Below are 19,841 nucleotides of genomic sequence, written 5' to 3'. Positions count from 1 at the left end.
TTATTAGAGAGAGTGTAAATTTGAAATACCTTTTAAAAACTATTAAAAATTAAAATAAAAAATAAATTAGATATGTGTCGCCAATAACAAAGAATTTCTTATCAATAAAATCTGTCAAGAAATTTTATATATTTTTTTATATTATTAACATTTTATTAGATTTCCGAGGATGAATGGTCAATGGTTTGTATTTATAAAATGGAAAATGCTTATAAAATTCATTGGATCGTATAGGGCCTTAGGCCAACTAACCACGCACGCACCCAACTGCTCTGCCTCTCTGTATATTTTCTTCACTGTCGCGAGATTCTTCCACTGTCTGATCCCAAAGGAGCTTGTTGTTGTTGTTGTAAAATCCGTTGTGAATGGCGAGGAAGAAGATCAGAGAGTACGACTCTAAGCGCCTCCTAAAGGAGCATCTCAAACGCCTTGCCAACATTGACCTCCAGATCCATTCCGCCCAGGTACTCTCGCAACCCTCCATCCATCCCGATGCTTCTAGATTCTTCCGGAACTGCCTTTCCTGTTTCCTTTTCCCCCTCTCTTTCTAGCTATTAGCATTGGAAACATTTTCAATTAACTTTGGACTGTTTGAATTCCTAATTTAAAATGCATAAAATTAAGTTGAAAATTCTGATTCTTTTTTCACGACATCAGAAGCTTCTTTAAAATTTTGTTTTTTGATGTTCCTTTTATTGGTTTAGCTGTAAATCTGACTAAGTTATGGAAATATGTTTTTGATCGGTAACTAAGTATGCAAAATATACGAATATGCGTGTCTTCCGGAAGAATTTATGCTAAGCAATGTTCTTAGTATTCTGTTCACAATATTAAATTTTATACGTGTTTGTGTGTGTGCACGTATGAAAGTGTGCCTGCTTGTGATCCCTTCAGAAGCAGAAGCAAAAAGAAAAAGCAAAAAAGGTATAAGCTAAGCGATACAGGTTGAAATTGACAAGTAATGATACACATTCCACCTTTTTACAGCTCTTTTTATAACTCGTTTTGAATGGATGGAATTTATGTAAAATTTAAAATTCAAAGAATTTTTTTTTTTAGTATTTTTGATTAAGCATGTTGGTTGGTTGCAAAAAAGTTGGTATTTTATAATAAGTGTATGGTGAATCTGTCTTTAATAAAACCAAAAAAAGGAAAAGAAAAAAGAGGAGCAGGAAGAATATATATCTTGCTAAAAGGTTGAGTGAGAAATGACAGTTTTATGGCTTAGGTGACAGAGGCAACGGACTTTGCTGAGTTAACAAACGCGGAGCCATGGCTTTCGTCCACTAGGTTGGTTGTGAAGCCTGACATGTTGTTTGGGAAGCGTGGAAAGAGTGGCTTGGTGGCACTGAACTTGGATTTAGCTCAAGTTGCTGAGTTTGTGAAAGCTCGCCTTGGTGTTCAGGTAATGTGCAAGACACAGTTGTTATAATCTTCTTTAGATTTGTATAACTTTCACTTTGGTGATGTGGGTATTGGATCCTTTTTAGGTTGAAATGGGTGGTTGCAAGGCACCAATAACTACGTTCATTGTTGAGCCATTTGTTCCCCATGACCAAGAGTATTATCTTTCGATAGTCTCTGAACGGCTTGGATGCACCATTAGCTTTTCAGAATGTGGGGGTATTGAAATTGAAGAGAACTGGGATAAAGTACGGCCATACAGTTCATTGATACTCTCTCTCTCTCTCTCTCTCTCTCTCTCTCTCTATATATATATATATATATATATATATATATATAGATTCCTGGTATTATTATTCATTGTAGATCTGTGGTTGGAGTGTTTGTATCTTAAAGTTTGTCATGAATTTGATTTATACAGGTTAAGACCATATACCTTCCAAGTGAGAAGACTTTGACATTGGAGGCCTGTGCTCCATTGATTGCTACACTACCCTTGGAGGTGAGTTTATGCTATTATTTTATGTTTTATTTTGTTTATTTTCCAATTGGGATGGCTTCTATAACTTTTTGCAAAGGCTGATACATTGAACGATGTGTAATCAGACGTCATTACGCTGTTGTACTTCCAATGCACTGATTTATAGGGTAGACCAAGTTGACCAGTTGATAGCTTTCCCGTGTCTGCTTGTTGAATTTAATGCCCTTGATGCTATTTACTCTTCCTCATTTTCAAATTTCTCAGGCTCAAAATTTTTCAGTTTCCTGCTTATTTATTATTGGTTTCATTCTTTTTTGGTATTGGAATATATCTGGCATGTGCTGATTCTACTTCTATTTCACTTAGGTTCGGGGAAAAATTACCGACTTTGTAACCGGTGTGTTTAATGTATTTGAAGGTATGCAATGTCTAAAGACTGAAACTGCTTGTGCTTTGCTTCATTGTCAAGAAAGAGAAGATTTGTCCTTTTTTATTCAAGCTTTTGGTCATCACTTTTCTTTGACTGGGATATCTTCTTAATGCTGCTGTTGTTAAATTCTAACATTTTTATTTTCTTCTCATAGATCTTGACTTCAGTTTCCTCGAGATGAATCCATTCACATTGGTGAATGGGGAGCCATATCCCTTGGATATGAGGGGTGAATTGGATGACACTGCTGCATTTAAGAACTTCAAGAAGTATACATTTCTTTATGTCTATTTTTGGAGGCTTGCTTAATTGACATCAGAACTGCACACTAAATGCATTTGGAAGAATGTGTTGTCTCATGGATATATTTTGTCCATTCAGGTGGGGTAACATTGAGTTTCCTCTGCCTTTTGGGAGAGTCATGAGTCCTACAGAAAGCTTCGTTCATTCACTGGATGAAAAGGTAATTGCATTTTTGTATCTCTTATTTATATTTCCTATTCATCAAGTCTTTTAGGCTTGATATTGAGTTCAATCATGGAATCTGGAATCTGCTATTCAACAGTATAAAATAAAACAACTTAAGTCATATTCTTCTGTTGACGTTGCAGACAAGTGCATCTTTGAAATTCACAGTGTTGAATCCAAAAGGACGCATCTGGACAATGGTAGCTGGAGGTGGTGCAAGTGTTATATATGCCGACACTGTAAGAAACCCAATATCATTCTCTATAGTGCATCTGCCATTCTCATGAATCACATCATAACCACATCTTTGCTGAAAGTTTTAGTTATGCAGCACCCTTTACCAAGGACTGCGGGATGCTTGCTTCTTCTGTGACTTACTTTTTCCTCGTGTTCAACTAGGTTGGAGATTTGGGATATGCACAGGAGCTTGGTAACTATGCAGAGTATAGTGGAGCCCCAAATGAGGAAGAGGTGTTGCAATATGCCAGAGTTGTTATTGACGTAAGAAAATATTTTTGTTTATTTCAGAACTTCAACTGCTCTTCATGTCTTCATTTGTTCTGAATCGATGTATTCTTAATGGTCTTGCAGTGTGCTACTGCAGACCCCGATGGTCGTAAGAGAGCCCTTCTTATTGGAGGGGGTATTGCTAACTTCACTGATGTTGCTGCTACTTTCAATGGCATAATTCGAGCTCTTAAAGAAAAGGTGTTCTAGTTGAATTTATACAAAGCGCTTAATGTTGTTTTCTCACCAATTAATTCTCTATTCTGTGTCGCTGTGCGACAGGAATCCAAATTAAAAGCAGCAAGAATGAACATCTATGTTCGAAGAGGTGGTCCAAACTATCAAACTGGTTTGGCAAAGATGCGCACTTTGGGAGAGGAACTTGGCATACCCATTGAGGTATGCAATGAGTTAATGACTATTTTATGGAAACCTTGTGTAAAAAATCAAAAGTTGCAGCGATGCTATAGATAATTTCAGACCAATTCTGCCTGGATTGAAATAGGGAAAACCTCTATGGTTCTTGGTGGATGAACTGTATTGATTTTTTAATTTTTTATTTTTCACGTAGGTTTTCGGGCCAGAGGCAACCATGACCGGAATCTGCAAACAGGCAATTGATTGCATAATGTCTGCGGCATAGTTTGACAATTATTTTTGCTCATCCGTCAGCGTGAGTTGCAAAATAATTTGGTGCGAGGGGTGTGATGTGATGAATGATCAGCATCGGGCTGGCAGAGATAGAGTTGGATCGGATTGTTGTAAACTCTAAAAACAGCAGTTTTTGTCTTGTTTTGCTTTTTCTTCTCTCTTCTTAACTTAACTTCGAGTTAGCATGACATTGTTGTTTTGACCCTTATCGAAAACCCCAGTGTGCAAAGAAAGATCCAATCGATTGCTTTCCCTTAACTGAAGTCAATGAAAACCTACATCTGCCATCGTAATTGTCATTTACGTAGTGGCAATCTTAATTTTTTTCTGTTGTATGCTTGTCATTATTGCACCAAAAAACTCTTACTTCCTCCTAAAATTTCACTTGTTTGAAAAATGAACGGACATAATCGCTTTAAATGAAAAAATAAGTGGATTTTGTTTTTTTTAATCAATTTTTCAATTTTGTTCATGTATTTAATAAATTTTTAACAGGATGTAAGTCAATCTCTTCGATGTTTTTACTGCTTTTTCTTAAAGACAAGTGGCCTTTTCGTTCTCTTCATTATCGGTTTCAACATATGTTTCGTGAGGATAATATGGTGGCGGATTGGTTAGTCAAGGAAGGCGCCTTAGGCGGGCTTTTTCTAATAATTGTGTTTTTCCGTGGACTTTTCGGGATTTGCTCCGTTTAGATTTCTTAGGTCTTCCATCTTTAAGAGTTTAGTTTTTATTCTGGTTTTTGTGTTATTGTTTAATAGTCAATAAATAAGTTTGTCCTAGATTTGTTAGTCTTAGTTGTTGGCTTGATGGGTTTTCCCAAGGTCATTTCTTGTCACCATGGTATTACTTTGTCATAAGTGAGTGTATTATTAATAAATTTGGGATGGGTTATTATTGGACATACACTTCCTGCTCTTTATAAAAAAAAAAAAAAACGTGGCCTTTTCCGTTAACCTTATGTGCTTAGTTTGATAAGAACTCCGTCACATACAGAAAACCTGTTAATTTATCACAATTTCAAGTCTTAAAAGGCAATAATACAAGTGATGGTAATTTGATTATTTGAGGCCCCAAAAAACATGTCTTAAAAGAAAATGATAAATAATATAATTCTATTTTAATATTATTATATAATTTTTTTTGATAAAATATATTGTATTTATTAATAACGGACATTATAATTTTCACCTGAAACATATATAACAAACCAATTACAATATTAATAGCTCTCCAATACACAATTGTGACTGATATGACCTAATCCATGCTGCAAACCTCTACAGACCAACGTTTGAGAGACAGTACAACTCTGTCCAAGATAGAATTTATAAATTTCATACTCTATCTAAGACGGAGTATAGGACACATTATATGGACAAAAGTCCAAGAGACTGTGTGTTTTTTGTTTTTATTTTCCTAAAACAAAAGATATAATAGAAATTAAAGATACATGAGAAAAAACGAATTATATTTTGGAAAGACATATAACCGTATTTTCAACCTTTGAAGTAAAAAAGAAAAACAAAGTGACTATGATGGTGCGTGAGAGCCACGCACTACCCTGGGAGTATAGCGGTCAATCAAGTCTGAAGTAATTGGTGATCCTAGACCTAGAAAAACCGAGCGTGGTGGCAGAAAAGCATCCTTAGCGGTGGCATGTGGATTTCACGTGCCCACTTTGGACTGCACATTTTAATAAAACTAAGTCACATTAGTATCATTATTTTTTCGGTTAATTACACTTTGTCCTATTGAACTTTCACTCAATTCACAATGTGTTGACCCTTGAACTTTCAAAACTTCTCAATCCCTCATTCTGTTTACTAGCAGCGTCAAATCTAACAAAAATTTACTATAAAAATATAATTTTCATCTAATTTATTATCATTGACAATATAACATAATATTTGCTATCAATTAATAATAAATCATTAATCATTAACCTAAGTTGCAAGCAAATATGAATAATCTATGTATGCAATAAAATTATTTGATATTCATTAACCATATATAAATTAATAAAAAAAATTATTTAATAATTTATAATTTATTATTAATTGATAATATATATTATTTTATATTTTATATAGTCAATGATAATAAATTAGATAAAAATTATATCTTTATAATAAATATTATGCACATAAGCAGAATGTACAATAAATTTCCATGAGATTAAACGTTATTGGTTTACGAAATGGGAGGATTGAAAATATTAAAAATTAAGTAAAAATTTGAGATAACAAAGTGTAACCTTTACTTTTTAAACTTGGAGATCGTTCTGCAATCTCAACGCCTACCATTTTTGTTTGATTGGTAATTACAATACATTTATTTATACAGTACCGAACCTATTTATGAAAAAATCTACGTAACTTTTTACTATTTATACAATCTTTATATATCACATATTTTTTAATTATTATTATTATTTTTTATTAAATATTTAGTATATAAATAATAAATAGAAAAATTAAATTATTTTAAAAATAATAAACTCAAAAAAATTTTAAAAAAAATATTAAAAAATATTAAAATTTTTAAAAAAATATAATATATGAAAGTTTGAAAGGTTGTGTATGGACTGATTGAGAACCGTGTGGCAAGTGTTGACTTTTCATACACCATGACCATTTAAAACCTTTAAAAGTCTGAAATCTAGTATTTGTACTCACCTTTCTCAAATGGCATATTAATGCAGTTTTTCCTGATTTTGCCATCGACGAATCTAAAAAAAATAAAAATAATTTTGTTCGACTTCGGCTTGGTAAGTTAAAGTCCTAATTACTCGATCTCGAGTTAGGCTTGAGTTGTTTATGTATTTATTTATTTAATAATATTTAATAATTAATAAATTATATAAATAAAAAAAAAAATTTAATATTAAATTTATACAACTAACAAGTAGAAAATTTATTAAATTATAAGATTTTAAAAATTTATAAATAATTAATATGTAATTAGTTGATATTTATCAATAATAACAATATATTATATGTCTATATAAATTATTAATACGTACACATAATATGATAGCATTCATATATGATTCTCACATACTAGCATATGAAATTATCAAATCTTATCGGCTAATTATTATACAATTATAAAATATATATAGTTATGAAACATATTCAATTTATAGGCATAAGTGACTAGGAATAAATAATTAGGTTACATATAATATATTTAATTATAAAAGAGTTATTCTTATATTATTAGCTAATATATATATATACACACACAAACATATGTGTATTTATATATTTAACATTAATATATTAATAAGTTTTAATCAAATCGAGCTAACAAGTTGACTCAGATATAAATGAGCGGGCTTTAGTCGAGTCAAGTTGATTTTAGTCGGATATATGTCATTTACTAATTGAGTGGATATCTTCTTTCATTAGCGAGTTTTTATTTTTTCAAGAGTCGAATTTGATTTGAGTTTAACTGAACAAGTATTGAGTGAGCTATCAAACAGATTGTTTCGTTTACAGCCCAAAAAGAAAGGAGGGTGGCCAACTTCTGGAACTGTTCAAACAAAGAAAGCTTCAAGTTTGATACGATTTGGTCATTATATATACATGCCCTTTGGCCTGCCATGCAATTAAAGCTGTCTTCTGCAAGGCATACGATCTTCACCAGAGGGGTGACTTCTTAAGTAAATTGAAATAGTAATTTTCAATGGGTTCCGATGCAGAAATGCTACCAATTGTCATGGGAAGACGGCCTAACTTTCCAATATCCATCCATGCATATGTCACGCGGTTTCCTGGTTGTTCCCAGGCAGTACTGGCATGAGTGGATGTTACCAGCTCGATCCTTTGTAAATTACTTTGCTTACAAGTCATTCATTTATATATATATATATATATATATGTATATAATAGCGGCCCTACGTACCATGTCTTACCAAACTTTCATTAATATATCTGGTTTAAACGTCATTATAAGACACATACAAGAACCCTATCTAGCTGATAAAAAATGGAGATAAAAATATTGAAGAAACTCACTGATCAACTCGCGTGTTGCAAAATTATAAGATAGATCATATAAAACCAATTTAATTTCAGTTAGAGGTCTCGACCGACTAGTCGGACACGAGTAAAAACTTGACTGATAAATTGACAGAAATTAAATAATTTTTTGAAAAGACTTCAAATATTTCTCCCGATCGACCCTGGGGAAAGGGGAGATCAGGAAAAGCTAGAACTACTGCATGCACCATTAAGAAATTTCCCCAAATTTAAAACTATGTATAATATTGTTTCGTATTTTAGAATTTTCATCCTGAACGTTATCCATCCTCGTTGTCAGTTAACAAATTTTGCAAGTCAAAGAAGATATGCAATACCACCCACTCAGAATGAATAGCTTATATATGTATACAATAATATATAGAAGATCAAGCATATATAATAATATATATAATAATATATATATATATATATATAAAATAAGAAACTGTACGTGGGAGAGTGAGCCAGTGAAGAAGGTTTCCTCTTATATACCTAGCTTTGAACTGCTCAAACTTGGACAGCTTCAAGCTTCTCTGCTACGCAATACACGCTTTGGTTTACAAAGTAAAACCGTCAGCCTCAAGCTGTACTCTCCTTTTTCTCTATAAATGGCTCAACCATTCCCTCCATCTCCATCATCCCCTTATCATTATTCTTGCTGCTCATAGTTTACTCCATTCTCTTTCACAGTTCTGTGACTCTTTCATTCTCTGATCATTACAATAAAGAGGCTTTTGGGTTGCAAAGTAAATATGGCAACCATCAAGATTTTCATGGTTTTCTTTCTAACCATCATGTCTACTATGGTCTCAGTATCATTGGCATCGCTCAAAGTGGGTTTCTATCATTCAACTTGTTATTCTGCAGAGTCAATTGTGAGAAAAGCAGTAAACAAAGCCGTGTCACAGAACCCTGGCATAGCTGCTGGCCTCATCAGAATGCATTTTCACGACTGTTTCGTCAGGGTATGCTCTTTGCAACCCATTAACTTTGTTAATTAGGCTCCTTTTTCTGTGGTGTTAAACTTCTTATGCACGTTGCACGTTTCGCAAATTCATCTTCAAGAGACAAATTGAGTCAAACAGCATTTGTAGAAGGAATTTATGGCAATAGATGTCTTAAGTACTACTAATGTTAATCATATTCACTGATCACCTATCAATTATTACAGGGTTGTGACGGCTCCGTTCTACTTGATTCAACCCCTGGGAATCCATCAGAGAAGGAACATCCAGCCAACAATCCAAGCTTAAGAGGCTTCGAAGTGATCGATGAAGCAAAGGCTGAACTTGAAGCTCAATGCCCACAAACTGTCTCATGCGCAGACGTTCTAGCATTTGCTGCCCGTGACAGCGCCTACAAAGTTGGAGGCATAAGTTATAAAGTGCCATCAGGACGACGCGATGGCAGGGTATCAGTTAGCGACGAGCCTTCCCAAAACCTGCCGTCACCTTCTTCCAATGCCATGCAACTCCAAGAAAATTTTGCAAGAAAAGGCCTGAGTCTTGATGAAATGGTGACACTTTCTGGGGCACATTCTATAGGCGTGTCTCATTGTTCGTCCTTTTCAACTCGTTTATACTCTTTCAATGCAACACATCCACAAGACCCTTCAATGGACCCCATATTTGCTAGAAATCTGAAAAGAAAGTGTCCCCGACCACCTCAAAATGCTGGAAATGTCAATGATCCAACCGTGCCACTCGATGTTCTTACGCCAAACAGGCTTGATAATAAATACTACACAGATTTGAAGAACCGCAGGGGCATATTGACGTCGGATCAAACTCTTCTGAGCAGCACTTCCACTGCGGGTATTGTGAAGAACAATGCAAGGCATGGTGCAGCATGGGCTTACAAGTTTACTGCAGCCATGGTAAAAATGGGTTCTATTGATGTTCTCACAGGAAGCCAGGGTGAGATCAGGAAGAACTGTAGGGTTGTTAACTAAATTATTTGGGGCTTTTCTTTCCTGTATGCTTTGTACTCTACATTCATCCTTCAATGTTATGCAAGTGTAAATCTATTCTTTTGAAGTTTAAAACCCAATAATCCTAAAGAAAGTTCTGTTGATCTAAAAAGTAGAGTGATATATATATCTTTATATGAGTATGATGTCATTTGGATTTAGAGATGTGTTGAGAAGAATTGAGATAGTTGATGAATAATAAAATAAAATATTTTTAGAATATTATTATCGTTTTAAGATTTAAAAAAATTGAATTATTTATTATATTTTGTATGAGAGTTTAATAAAATTATTTTTGGATTTGAAAATATTGAATTGTTTATTATATTTTGTGTGGAAATTTAAAAAAGTTATAATGATGAAGTTGATGAGATGAGTTGATGTGAGTTGAGATAGGTGGTACTAGCTAGAGTATTATGAGTATATTCTGTACTACTGTTTATTATTTTATTATTATTTATTATTATTTTTTATTACTATTTAATATTTTATTATTATTTTTTTACTATTATTTACAGAATATTTTAGATAATCTCACTACCTAAACACAACCTTAACATGATGTTTGTTTTGGCCCCCGTTTGCAAGGACTAGTGATCCTGCATATTTCAATCGATTGCTTTCCCTCAACCTAGTTCAATGAAGTGTTATATATGTACGTGCATGCATGGTCCAGTCCACAGACCAAAGATAATCCATAGGAAAATCTTTTAATTAAGAGTGATTGAAAGTTGTCTTGAAAATGATTAGCGCCAACACTTTTAATTAAGAGTAGTTTTGATAACGATTATATAAAAATATATATTTTGCAATTGCAAGTTATTGTCATTTTCTTTATTTGCAATTCTAATCTATTAAAATTGACACTAATTGACCTTCTTATAAGAACTATTGAAGTTTGATCATTTATACCCTTGTTTAATATCTGATCATCATTGAGCTCAAAAAAAAAAAAAAACAATGTGGCAAAGTAAGTTGGGGTATAAGTTTCCAGTTTAATAATGAGTAATTGAGTTTTGTTATATACAAATATTTTTGTGTAATTCTTAAGTATTCTACTGATGTAATTGATTAAAATATACTTGAATTTTAAATAAAAAATATTCCACATATTAATTTTGAATTTCAGAAATGACTAATGCTAAATATAATATTAGAGTGTGCAAGTCTTGCAGAATTTCTTTAAAACAATTAAAATTTATTATTAAAAAAATATTTTTTTTACAAAAATTTCAAATTTATCTATTTTTTTTTTCAAAAATAATACTCGGAACTTGCATAAGTGAAAATCACAAATATTATTTCTCTTTAAAAATATAAATAGTACTAGAATTTGATAACGAGGCTTTTTGGACATATTTGAAAGTCAAACAATAAGCGATCGATGAATACGTGTTTTGCCAAATGGAGAATATAAACAGATCAGAATTAATTCAAATCAGGGAATTAGGTGGCCAAGGGACCTGGGAATTGCCGATCAGGGAATAATATATGGAAGTGTTCAAACTTCAGACGGCTTCAAGCTTCTCTATCACTATGGAATTGTTCAAACTGAGACAGCTTCAAGCTTCTCTGCTTGATTATTTGCAGCGGCTGTATGATAACACGTTTTGCATGGTTTACAAAGTACTACAGCCGCCCATAGCAATATCATCATCAATCTCCATCTTCACCTTTTCTCTGCCTATAAATACATATAGTATCAACTCTTCCATCCAATATCTTAGCCACTCATTACAACAAAATTGCTTATTTGCGACTAATAATTTTCAGTAAAACGATTATTTTTAATTAAAATGAGTCTATTTTCGTCACAAATAATCATATTCGTCGCAAAAAAGGCCACAAATACCCATTTTTCTTGTGATGACTTCATTTCACCGTCTCTTTCTCTGTAACATTCTTGCTTTGTTCCAATATATTCCCTTGTTTGTTGCCCTTTAATATTGTCTCTCAAAAAGATGAGGTCCTTTGGCTGCACGGTGAATATGTCAACCCTATACTACTTTTGCTTGATTTTCTTTCTTACTATGTCTACTATGGCCTCCCTTAGTCTCATTGGCATCCCTCAAAGTGGGCTTTTATAGGACAAGTTGTCCTACTGCTGAAGTAATTGTGAGGAATGCTGTGAACAAAGCCATGTCAAGAAATCCTTGCATAGCTACAGGCCTCGTTATAATGCATTTCCATGACTGTTTTGTTAGGGTATGTTTGTTTCTTCTTTTCGCAAAGTACTGAATCTCATATATTTTAAAAGCATAACCATATTGTAATATCCCCTTATATTATTTCATTCACGTTAAATATTTTAGGGCTGTGATGCCTCCGTTCTACTAGATTCAACACCTTGAAATCCAGCAGAGAAAGAAAATGGAGCCAACAATCCAAGCTTGCGAGGCTTTGAAGTGATTTATGAGGCAAAGTCGGAAATTGAATCTCAATTCCCTCAAACCATGTTGTGTGGTTGTTTTATTCAAATAGTTATAGGGTGACGTGGCATGCGAAAAAATTGTCACTGCTAGGGTTGCTACCTCTGCTCGCAATGGCTGACGCTGGGGGCCCTCCAGGCCCCTCAGCATTTGTGGCGCCCCCGACCCCCATGTACTGAAATTCAGGAATCGAGATGCCTGGATGATGACAACACAGTCACGCATCCCAATGATAGTGTCAAGTGTGTGTACATGCAACAGTGTACAATGAATAATGCGAGATAGTTTAAGTAAGTCAACTAGGTACTATAATTGTTTAATACAAATTTACATAAGTAAATCATTTTAAAAAGAGTTATACAGTTATCCCGAAAAATATAATACAAAGCCCAAATATATAAACGAGTGATCCCATATCACTCCTCCAGCAGAGCTGAATCCTCAGACTCACCCTCATCATCATCTGCATCAAAATCTGCGTTACCATAAAACGGTACCGCAGGTAAGTAATAATCCAAACAACCCTCAAGAATAAAAATGCATTAATGCAACCAACAATTATGCATGCATATGATGGAATATGTATTAGAACCAAAACAACATTTTTCCTGAAAACGAATATTTTCCAACGCACGCCAAAATCCCATTTTTGGCCCAAAATATTTTCCCGCGATTTTCCTAGAAATGACCCAAATCAATAATCCACCATTTTTCCAAAAAATGGCCCAAAACAAATAATCCATTTTAACCGTATGCACCATGATCTCCCCTAGGGATTATCCGTACACCCTGTCTCCCTTCGTCACACCACGGGTAACGACCGTGCGAGTGACTTCATAATGAGCGATGCCCAGTTCCGCGCCTAGCGCGTTCGTGTCCAAGCATCCTCTAGCCCCCGCTAGCAGAGAGGCCACAGAGTCGGCACGAGAGTGTTACCATCCTGTCCGATCCCGTTGTCACCCAGCGACAACTCATGAGACGTCACTCAGTATATTCCGCTCCCGAGTGACCAGATGAGCTCCATCGAGATAATACCCTATCTCGGCTTGGAGTCGTGATATACACGCACCGAAAACCATTTCACATGAAAACCCAGTTTTCAAAAATACACATGAACATGTATGCAATCATGCGAAAACCCAGTTTTCATTTACAAGCATGAACATGTGTGCAAATATGCAATGTACATGATACGACACAATATCCAACAGCCAACAGATCACAACATAGACCAGTCACACAAACAACTTCATGCTCCAAACCATCCGACCCCCTTACTCATCGGATTCAGTTCGGCACAACCAGCCAAATCACAGTAAAAATGAGTTAGTGCAAAAATACATTTAAATCACGAAAGTTTTTTAAGAAAATACTTACAGTGCTATAGGCCAGGGGATACAGCTTGATGTTCCACAATCTCTGGGAGATATCCTTGAGGGAACTGAAGCAGCCTTGTCGGAAGGTAAAGAACAAATTGTTGGGAATGTTGTTGAGGATAATTTTGTATAGCATTCAACCGTGATTTTAACTAGTGTAGGAATAAAATTGGCAGAGGAGGTACGGGTTGAGGAATGTGCTTGGAATGTGGTGGGAAACTTTGAGACATTAGTTGGGCCTCTATTTGGGGATGTGGTTGAATCACACCAGGAAGGAGTAAATGAAAGTAGCGAGGAGGATGATGATGTTTGAGAAGATGATGGCAGAGATGGGGCTTCTGGTTCTGTTTCGGAATCTGAAGCTCAAAGTGGAAAAGCAAATAAGAAAAAAAAAATGAAAGATTGGCCTTCGGATTCTGAGAATAACGGTCAACACAAGAAATTTATTAAATCTTAAAGTTCTACTCGGGTTCCTAGCAAACCCTCTGGCCTTAATTTATGAAGTGCAACTATATGTTTTGGAACATCCGAAGACTGAGGTCCTCGAAATAGAGGCTTAAAAAGCTGATGTGAATGTTTAAGCTGAAGTTAGTCTTCCTAGTGGAACCTTTTAGCTCAGATGATAGGCTGCCAAAGCTTGTGCACGAGTTACATTTGAAGGATGGTACTTCTAATAGTGTAGAGGGAGGGAAATTGTGGCTGTTATGGGATAATGAAATTCAACTCGTTATGGTGGCGAAGTTGGAGCAACACAACTGTTTCAATGAGGGAAAATGATAAGCGTGTTTTGATCTCCCTTGTATATGCTAAATGTACGGTACATGAGCGAAGGAAACTTTGGAATGATCTTTCAGATGTGGTTACGGATAATGTTGCATGGGTTGTCGTTGGGGATTTTAACGTTATTAGGATGGATACAGAGCATAGAGGCGGAAGAGCAAGATCGACGGTGGCTATGGGGGAGTTTAACTCTTTCATTGATGTTAATTTTTTACAAGAGATGTCTTTCATGGGAGGGCCTATGTCTTGGTGTAATGGGCATGGAGATTGGACTAGAAGCTGGTCTCGCTTGGATAGAACTCTGGTAAATACTACGTGTTTTGATTGTTTCCCTAGTGCTTGAATGAAATATTTATCTCGAACCTCCTTGGATCATGCACCTATGGTGGTATGGATGGAAAAGCCTTTTGAACGCTATGGACCATCTTACTTTCGGTTTCAACAAATGTGGAGCCTGCATGAAGATTTTCAAAGGTGTGTGAAGCAAGTCTAGGAAGAGCAGGTTGATGGGAGTGGGCTATGGAAATTGGCGGGGAAATTAAAGAAACTGAGGGGGGCTTTAAGGATATGGAATAAACAGATTTTAAGATGGAGACACAATCATATAAGTAGGTTAGAGCAGGAGATTTAAGCACTTGATCAGAATCTTCAAAGTAAAAATACAGAGGAGGATGTGGTTGCTTTACTAGCGACAAAAACAGAACTCGATGTGTGGCTTCGAAAGGAAGAAGAGAGGCTGGCGCATATTACTAAACAAAATTGGGCTGAGAAGGGTGAGGTAAGTATGAGCTTCTATTGTGCTTTGGCTAGGCGAGATTCTAATTTTGTGGGTTGAATGCGGTTGAGGGATAGTTGGAAATTCTCCTCGCCAGAAGCAGTGCATGAGGAAGCGGTTGAGTTTTTCTAAAACTTCCTAGAAACTCGTCCAATTGCTGATCGCCCAGACTTATCCCTTTGGATTAACAAAGACATTACAGAGGTCGAGAATGAGAAAATGTGTGAGTTTCCTTCAATCCAAGATATTAAAGAGGTTATGTTCTCAATTCCAGTTGAAAGTAGTCCCAGACTAGACGGTTTTGGCTCGAGTTTTTTCAAAGAATGTTGGGAGATCGTGATGACAGATATAGTGGATGCAGTTTGGGATTTCTTTAGAGGTGCTGTGTTGCCTAGATTTTATACTACGTCTTATGTAGTTCTCATTCCGAAAGTGCCCAATTCATCTGGGTTTGAAAACTTCAGACCAATTAGCCTATGTTTAGTAATTTACAAGGTCTGTTCTAAGCTGTTAGTGAAATGGTTTACCCCTTTGATGTCTCGGCTTGTCTCTAGGGAACAAGGGGCGTTCTTACCGGGATGAAGTATCTTGGAAAATGTGAGCCTAACACTGGAACTAATGCTTAGCTTAAACAAACAGGTGAGATGAGGAAATGTTTTGAGTAAGGTGGATTTTGCCAAAGTATATGATAGCATGAACTGGGAATTCATACTTAATATTTTGAGGCTTTTGGTTTTTCTCATGATGTTTGCAATTTGGTAGGACAATGTGTCACCTCAGTTTGGTACTCGATAGTGATGAATGGTACTGTTAAGGGTTTCTATAAAGGAGGTAGGGGTCTTCGGCAAGATGACCCTTTATCGCCATATCTTTTTATTTTAGTAGAAGAGTTACTCACTAGATTGCTGAAGGAAAAATATGAAAAAGGAACTATTGGTAGCTTCTCCCACCCAAAAGGAGCTCCTTTAATCTCTCATATTTTATATGCTGATGACGTGGTGATTTTCGCTAATGGTGGAAAAAAATCCGTAAAGGCTGTTATGGAGTGCCTGAAGACGTATGAAGCGTGGACATGATAGGTTGTGAGTAAAAAAAAAAACTGCTATTTACTTCTCTGATAAGATTCAGGCTGCTAGAAGAAGGTCAAGCCATCGGATTATAGGTTTTGTTCGAGGAAACCTCCCCTTTAAATATTTAAAGGTCCCCATCATTAGAGGTAGATTGCTTACAAGGCACTTGGAAGAATTGTTGAGGAAGGTAATAGGGAAAATTGAAAGTTGGAAAGCTTGGTTGTTGTTTAAGGGAGCTAGAGTATTGTTACGAGCATTAGCATTGGTCTATACATATGCATATGCAAAATCACCTCTTTCTCATAACCACTTTGCCATTCAAGTAAAATCCTCACATTGACTTATGCATATTTGAGATAAAATAATAATAAAATATTATTACTTTGTTATTATTAATTTTTTTGAAAATTCAATTTTTTTATATGTATTTTGCAATTAGCATCCATTACATACATTTGACATTAATAATACAAATGCAATAATAAAAAATATAATTTTTTATAGATGATATTAAAAATATAATAAAATGAAAAAAAATTATAATATATTATAATAATAAAATGAATGTGCAGGTGAATGTTTATTGTGTTGTTGAAGGAGGGAGAAAATGAATGGGTTGTGAGAGAGAGAGAGTGGGAGGAGAGAGAAATAATGATTAAAATATATTTTGTAGAGTGAATAGTAGTTATCCAAATTTAGATAAGCACTCTTCATAGCTGGCTAAATATTTGGATATGTATAAACCAATGTAAATGATTTTAGGGTTATAATATGCAAATTGACTTTATATATATACATATGCATAGACCAATGTGGATGCTAATGTTCTATCTAATATTCCAGTTCATCTTTTATCTGTTATACAAGTCCCTAAAGCATTTTTAGATGCTGTTAATAAAAGTTTCAACACTTTCTTTTGGGGTATAGAAAATGGCAGACCAAAAAAAAAATGGATTGCTTGGGAAAAAATTTGTAGACCGGCAAGGGAAGGTGGAGTTGGGTTACAGAAGCTTCAAGATGTCCAAAAAGCTTCGCATTTGAAATTCGCGTGGAAAATTATTGCGTAAAATTCTTTGTGGGCTTCATTCTTCCATGCTAAGTATATTAAAAATTCTCATATATCCTTGGTGGATCCGAGTAAAGTAACAAGGTTTTGGAGAATGGTGATGAACTGTGTGCCAGTGGTTTTAAAGCAGTCAAGATGGAAGGTAAAAGATAGAAAGGTTTCCTTTTGGTGGGACAAATGGTTTGAATTGGAGCCGTTGGGTTTGAATAGAGAAATATTGTCTCTCCAAAGTTAACCTTACAAGAGGATAAATCAGAAACTGGTTGGAATGAAGAGTTGCTAATTTCTCTTATTGGTCGTGAGGCAACTTTGGAAGTTTTAGCCAAGCTCAGCAACTGCAAGCAGGGTCTTGACAAAATTTTTTGGGAAGGGTAAAAAAACGGGTCCTTCTCAGTGAGTAGCGCTTGGGAGTGTATTAGAGAAAAGGTCCCGGAGGTACCTTGGATGAAGTGGGTTTGACATCCAGCTCTTCCAAAGAAAATCTCTACTACTATGTGGCAAGCCATACATAAGGGATTACCGGTTGATGACAAGCTTAAGAGTATTGGTGTGCCTATTGTCTCCAAATGTGTGTGCTGCTCAAGAGGGGCATATGAAGACCAGAACCATGTCTGGGCAGAAGGTGAAATGGCCTCTACAATCTGGAAAAGAATATCTGGGAGGTTGGGGCTGAGGTCTGATCGAAATGGAAGTTGGAGGCAAAAAATTGAGCTTTGGTTTCGAAGGGCAAGGAGATCCAATATAAGAGGTATGTTGTTTGGCTTAATTCCTTCCATTATTACTTGGCAATTATGGTTATGGCGTTGTACAGTTCGCATGGCCGGAAGGGTTGAAAATATAGAGTCAGTCTGGAGGAAAATCCTTTATTGGATTTCGTGGGTGGGTCTTAAAATCAAGGTTGTAAAGGAATGACATGCTGATGATGAAAGTATTGTGGAAGATTTAGGTTTGACCATAAATTCTAATGTTAAGAGGAAGCCGAGATTGGTTGTGTGGCAGAAACCAATTTTTGGGTGGTGTGCTTAACTCAGATGGATGTAGTAAAGGTAATCCTGGTTTTTCAGGTGCATGAGGTATTATAAGAAATGATAAGTGTGAACTCATTCTTGCTTATGCTGAAAGACTAGAGCCCGGTACGAATAACAATGCTAAATTAATGGCATTGTTATATGGTTTACGGCATTCTGCCTAGTTGGGCTTGAGGGGTGTAGAAATTGAATGTGACTCTGCTATTCTAATTAAATGGTTACGTAATGGTAGCTGTGGCATTTGGAAATTACAAGAGTTTTGGGAGAAGATTGTTGTGTTGCTTGCTGGTTTTTCACACAAGATAAAACATGTTTTCAGAGAAGGGAATGTTGTGGTGGATGGTTTGGCAAAGTTGGGGGCTGATGGTTTTTCAGGCTTGTGGACCGAATCATTTTCTATTCCATCACAGATTAGGAGCCTCTTGCGAATTGATAAAGAAGGCTTACCTGCTACGAGGGTGTAGTTTTTATGGTTGGGTGGCTTGGAACATGGGATGAGGAAGGACCTTGGCATACCCCCGATATTCTCTTGGCTCCAGAAAGTTGATAGTTCTGGAAATGTATCACTGTTGCTTTTCATGGAAATGTAATTTACAGCAATATGTAGTTCCTTGTAACTACAATTTTCCTCCGCCATAAGTGAGTTTTTTTCTTCAATAAAGCTCAGAGGTCGCGTCCTACATTAAAAAAAAAAAAAAAAGCTGTGTCGTGTGCAAACATTCTAGCCATTACTGCTTGTGACAGTTCCTTTAAAGTTGGTGGTATAAATTATGCGGTGCCATTAGGATGTCGTGATGGCAGAGTATCTTTGAAGGATGAGCCTGACGTGAACCTCCCATCACCTTCCTTTAATGCCAAGGAACTACAAGAAAATTTTGAAAGAAAAGGCCTTAGTTTGGATGAAATGGTGGCACTTTCCGGGGCACATTCTATTGGGGTCTCACATTGTTCTTCCTTCTCAACTCGCTTATTTTCTTTCAATGCAACACATCCACTAGATCCCTCGATAGACCCATATTTGCTAGAAGCTTAAAAGCAAAGTGTCCCCCACCATCAAATTCCAGAGGTGGATGTGATCCAACGGTTGCCACTTGATGTTCTCACACCAAACAAGCTAGATGACAAGTACTACAAAGATTTGAAGAACCACCAAGGCTTGTTGTCATCTGACCAAACTCTTTTTAGTAGCTCTTCAACGAAAAATATTGTGAGGAACAATGCAAGGAATGATGCAGCTTGGGCCAACAAGTTTGCTGCAGCTATGGTGAAAATGGGTTACATCGATATTCTCACAGGAAGACAGGGTGAGCTCAGGAAGGATTGCAGGCTTGTTAACTAGATCAAATATATGAAGTTCAATGGCATCTATAATGACAAAA

General features: G+C 35.6%; 2 protein-coding genes and 1 pseudogene across 2 annotated transcripts; all 3 read left to right on the top strand.

Moving 5' to 3' along the window:
• The first annotated feature begins 220 nt into the window (after positions 1 to 220).
• LOC109021384 (ATP-citrate synthase alpha chain protein 3-like) lies at positions 221 to 4,244 on the top strand. The gene is made up of 12 exons (XM_019004006.2): positions 221 to 464; positions 1,229 to 1,405; positions 1,491 to 1,652; positions 1,826 to 1,906; positions 2,252 to 2,303; positions 2,470 to 2,584; positions 2,697 to 2,778; positions 2,927 to 3,022; positions 3,183 to 3,284; positions 3,375 to 3,491; positions 3,573 to 3,689; positions 3,862 to 4,244. The coding sequence occupies exons 1-12, from the start codon at positions 366 to 368 to the stop codon at positions 3,931 to 3,933; spliced, it is 1,272 nt and encodes a 423-aa protein (XP_018859551.1). The 5' UTR covers positions 221 to 365; the 3' UTR covers positions 3,934 to 4,244.
• Positions 4,245 to 8,603: 4,359 nt separating this feature from the next.
• On the top strand, positions 8,604 to 10,160 carry LOC109021385 (peroxidase 5-like). Its single transcript, XM_019004007.2, has 2 exons — positions 8,604 to 8,934; positions 9,141 to 10,160. Exons 1-2 carry the CDS (start codon positions 8,722 to 8,724, stop codon positions 9,918 to 9,920), a joined length of 993 nt encoding a protein of 330 aa, XP_018859552.1. The 5' UTR covers positions 8,604 to 8,721; the 3' UTR covers positions 9,921 to 10,160.
• Positions 10,161 to 11,926: 1,766 nt separating this feature from the next.
• On the top strand, positions 11,927 to 19,801 carry LOC109021386 (annotated as a pseudogene).
• The last annotated feature ends 40 nt before the right edge of the window (positions 19,802 to 19,841 follow it).

The sequence above is a fragment of the Juglans regia genome, chromosome 8, assembly GCF_001411555.2.
Source record: "Juglans regia cultivar Chandler chromosome 8, Walnut 2.0, whole genome shotgun sequence".
Classification (NCBI taxonomy): domain Eukaryota; kingdom Viridiplantae; phylum Streptophyta; class Magnoliopsida; order Fagales; family Juglandaceae; genus Juglans; species Juglans regia.
This window is presented reverse-complemented; position numbering and strand designations above follow the sequence as displayed.

What these genes read in the sequence shown, in the direction of transcription:
- LOC109021384 (XM_019004006.2), top strand. Translation starts at nt 366, where the DNA reads ATGGCGAGGAAGAAGATCAGAGAGTACGACTCTAAGCGCCTCCTAAAG. An exon ending in TCCAGATCCATTCCGCCCAG is followed by an intron (nt 465 to 1,228) that starts GTACTCTCGCAA and finishes TTTATGGCTTAG; the next exon opens with GTGACAGAGGCAACGGACTT. An exon ending in TTCATTCACTGGATGAAAAG is followed by an intron (nt 2,779 to 2,926) that starts GTAATTGCATTT and finishes TTGACGTTGCAG; the next exon opens with ACAAGTGCATCTTTGAAATT.
- LOC109021385 (XM_019004007.2), top strand. Translation starts at nt 8,722, where the DNA reads ATGGCAACCATCAAGATTTTCATGGTTTTCTTTCTAACCATCATGTCT. An exon ending in TTCACGACTGTTTCGTCAGG is followed by an intron (nt 8,935 to 9,140) that starts GTATGCTCTTTG and finishes CAATTATTACAG; the next exon opens with GGTTGTGACGGCTCCGTTCT.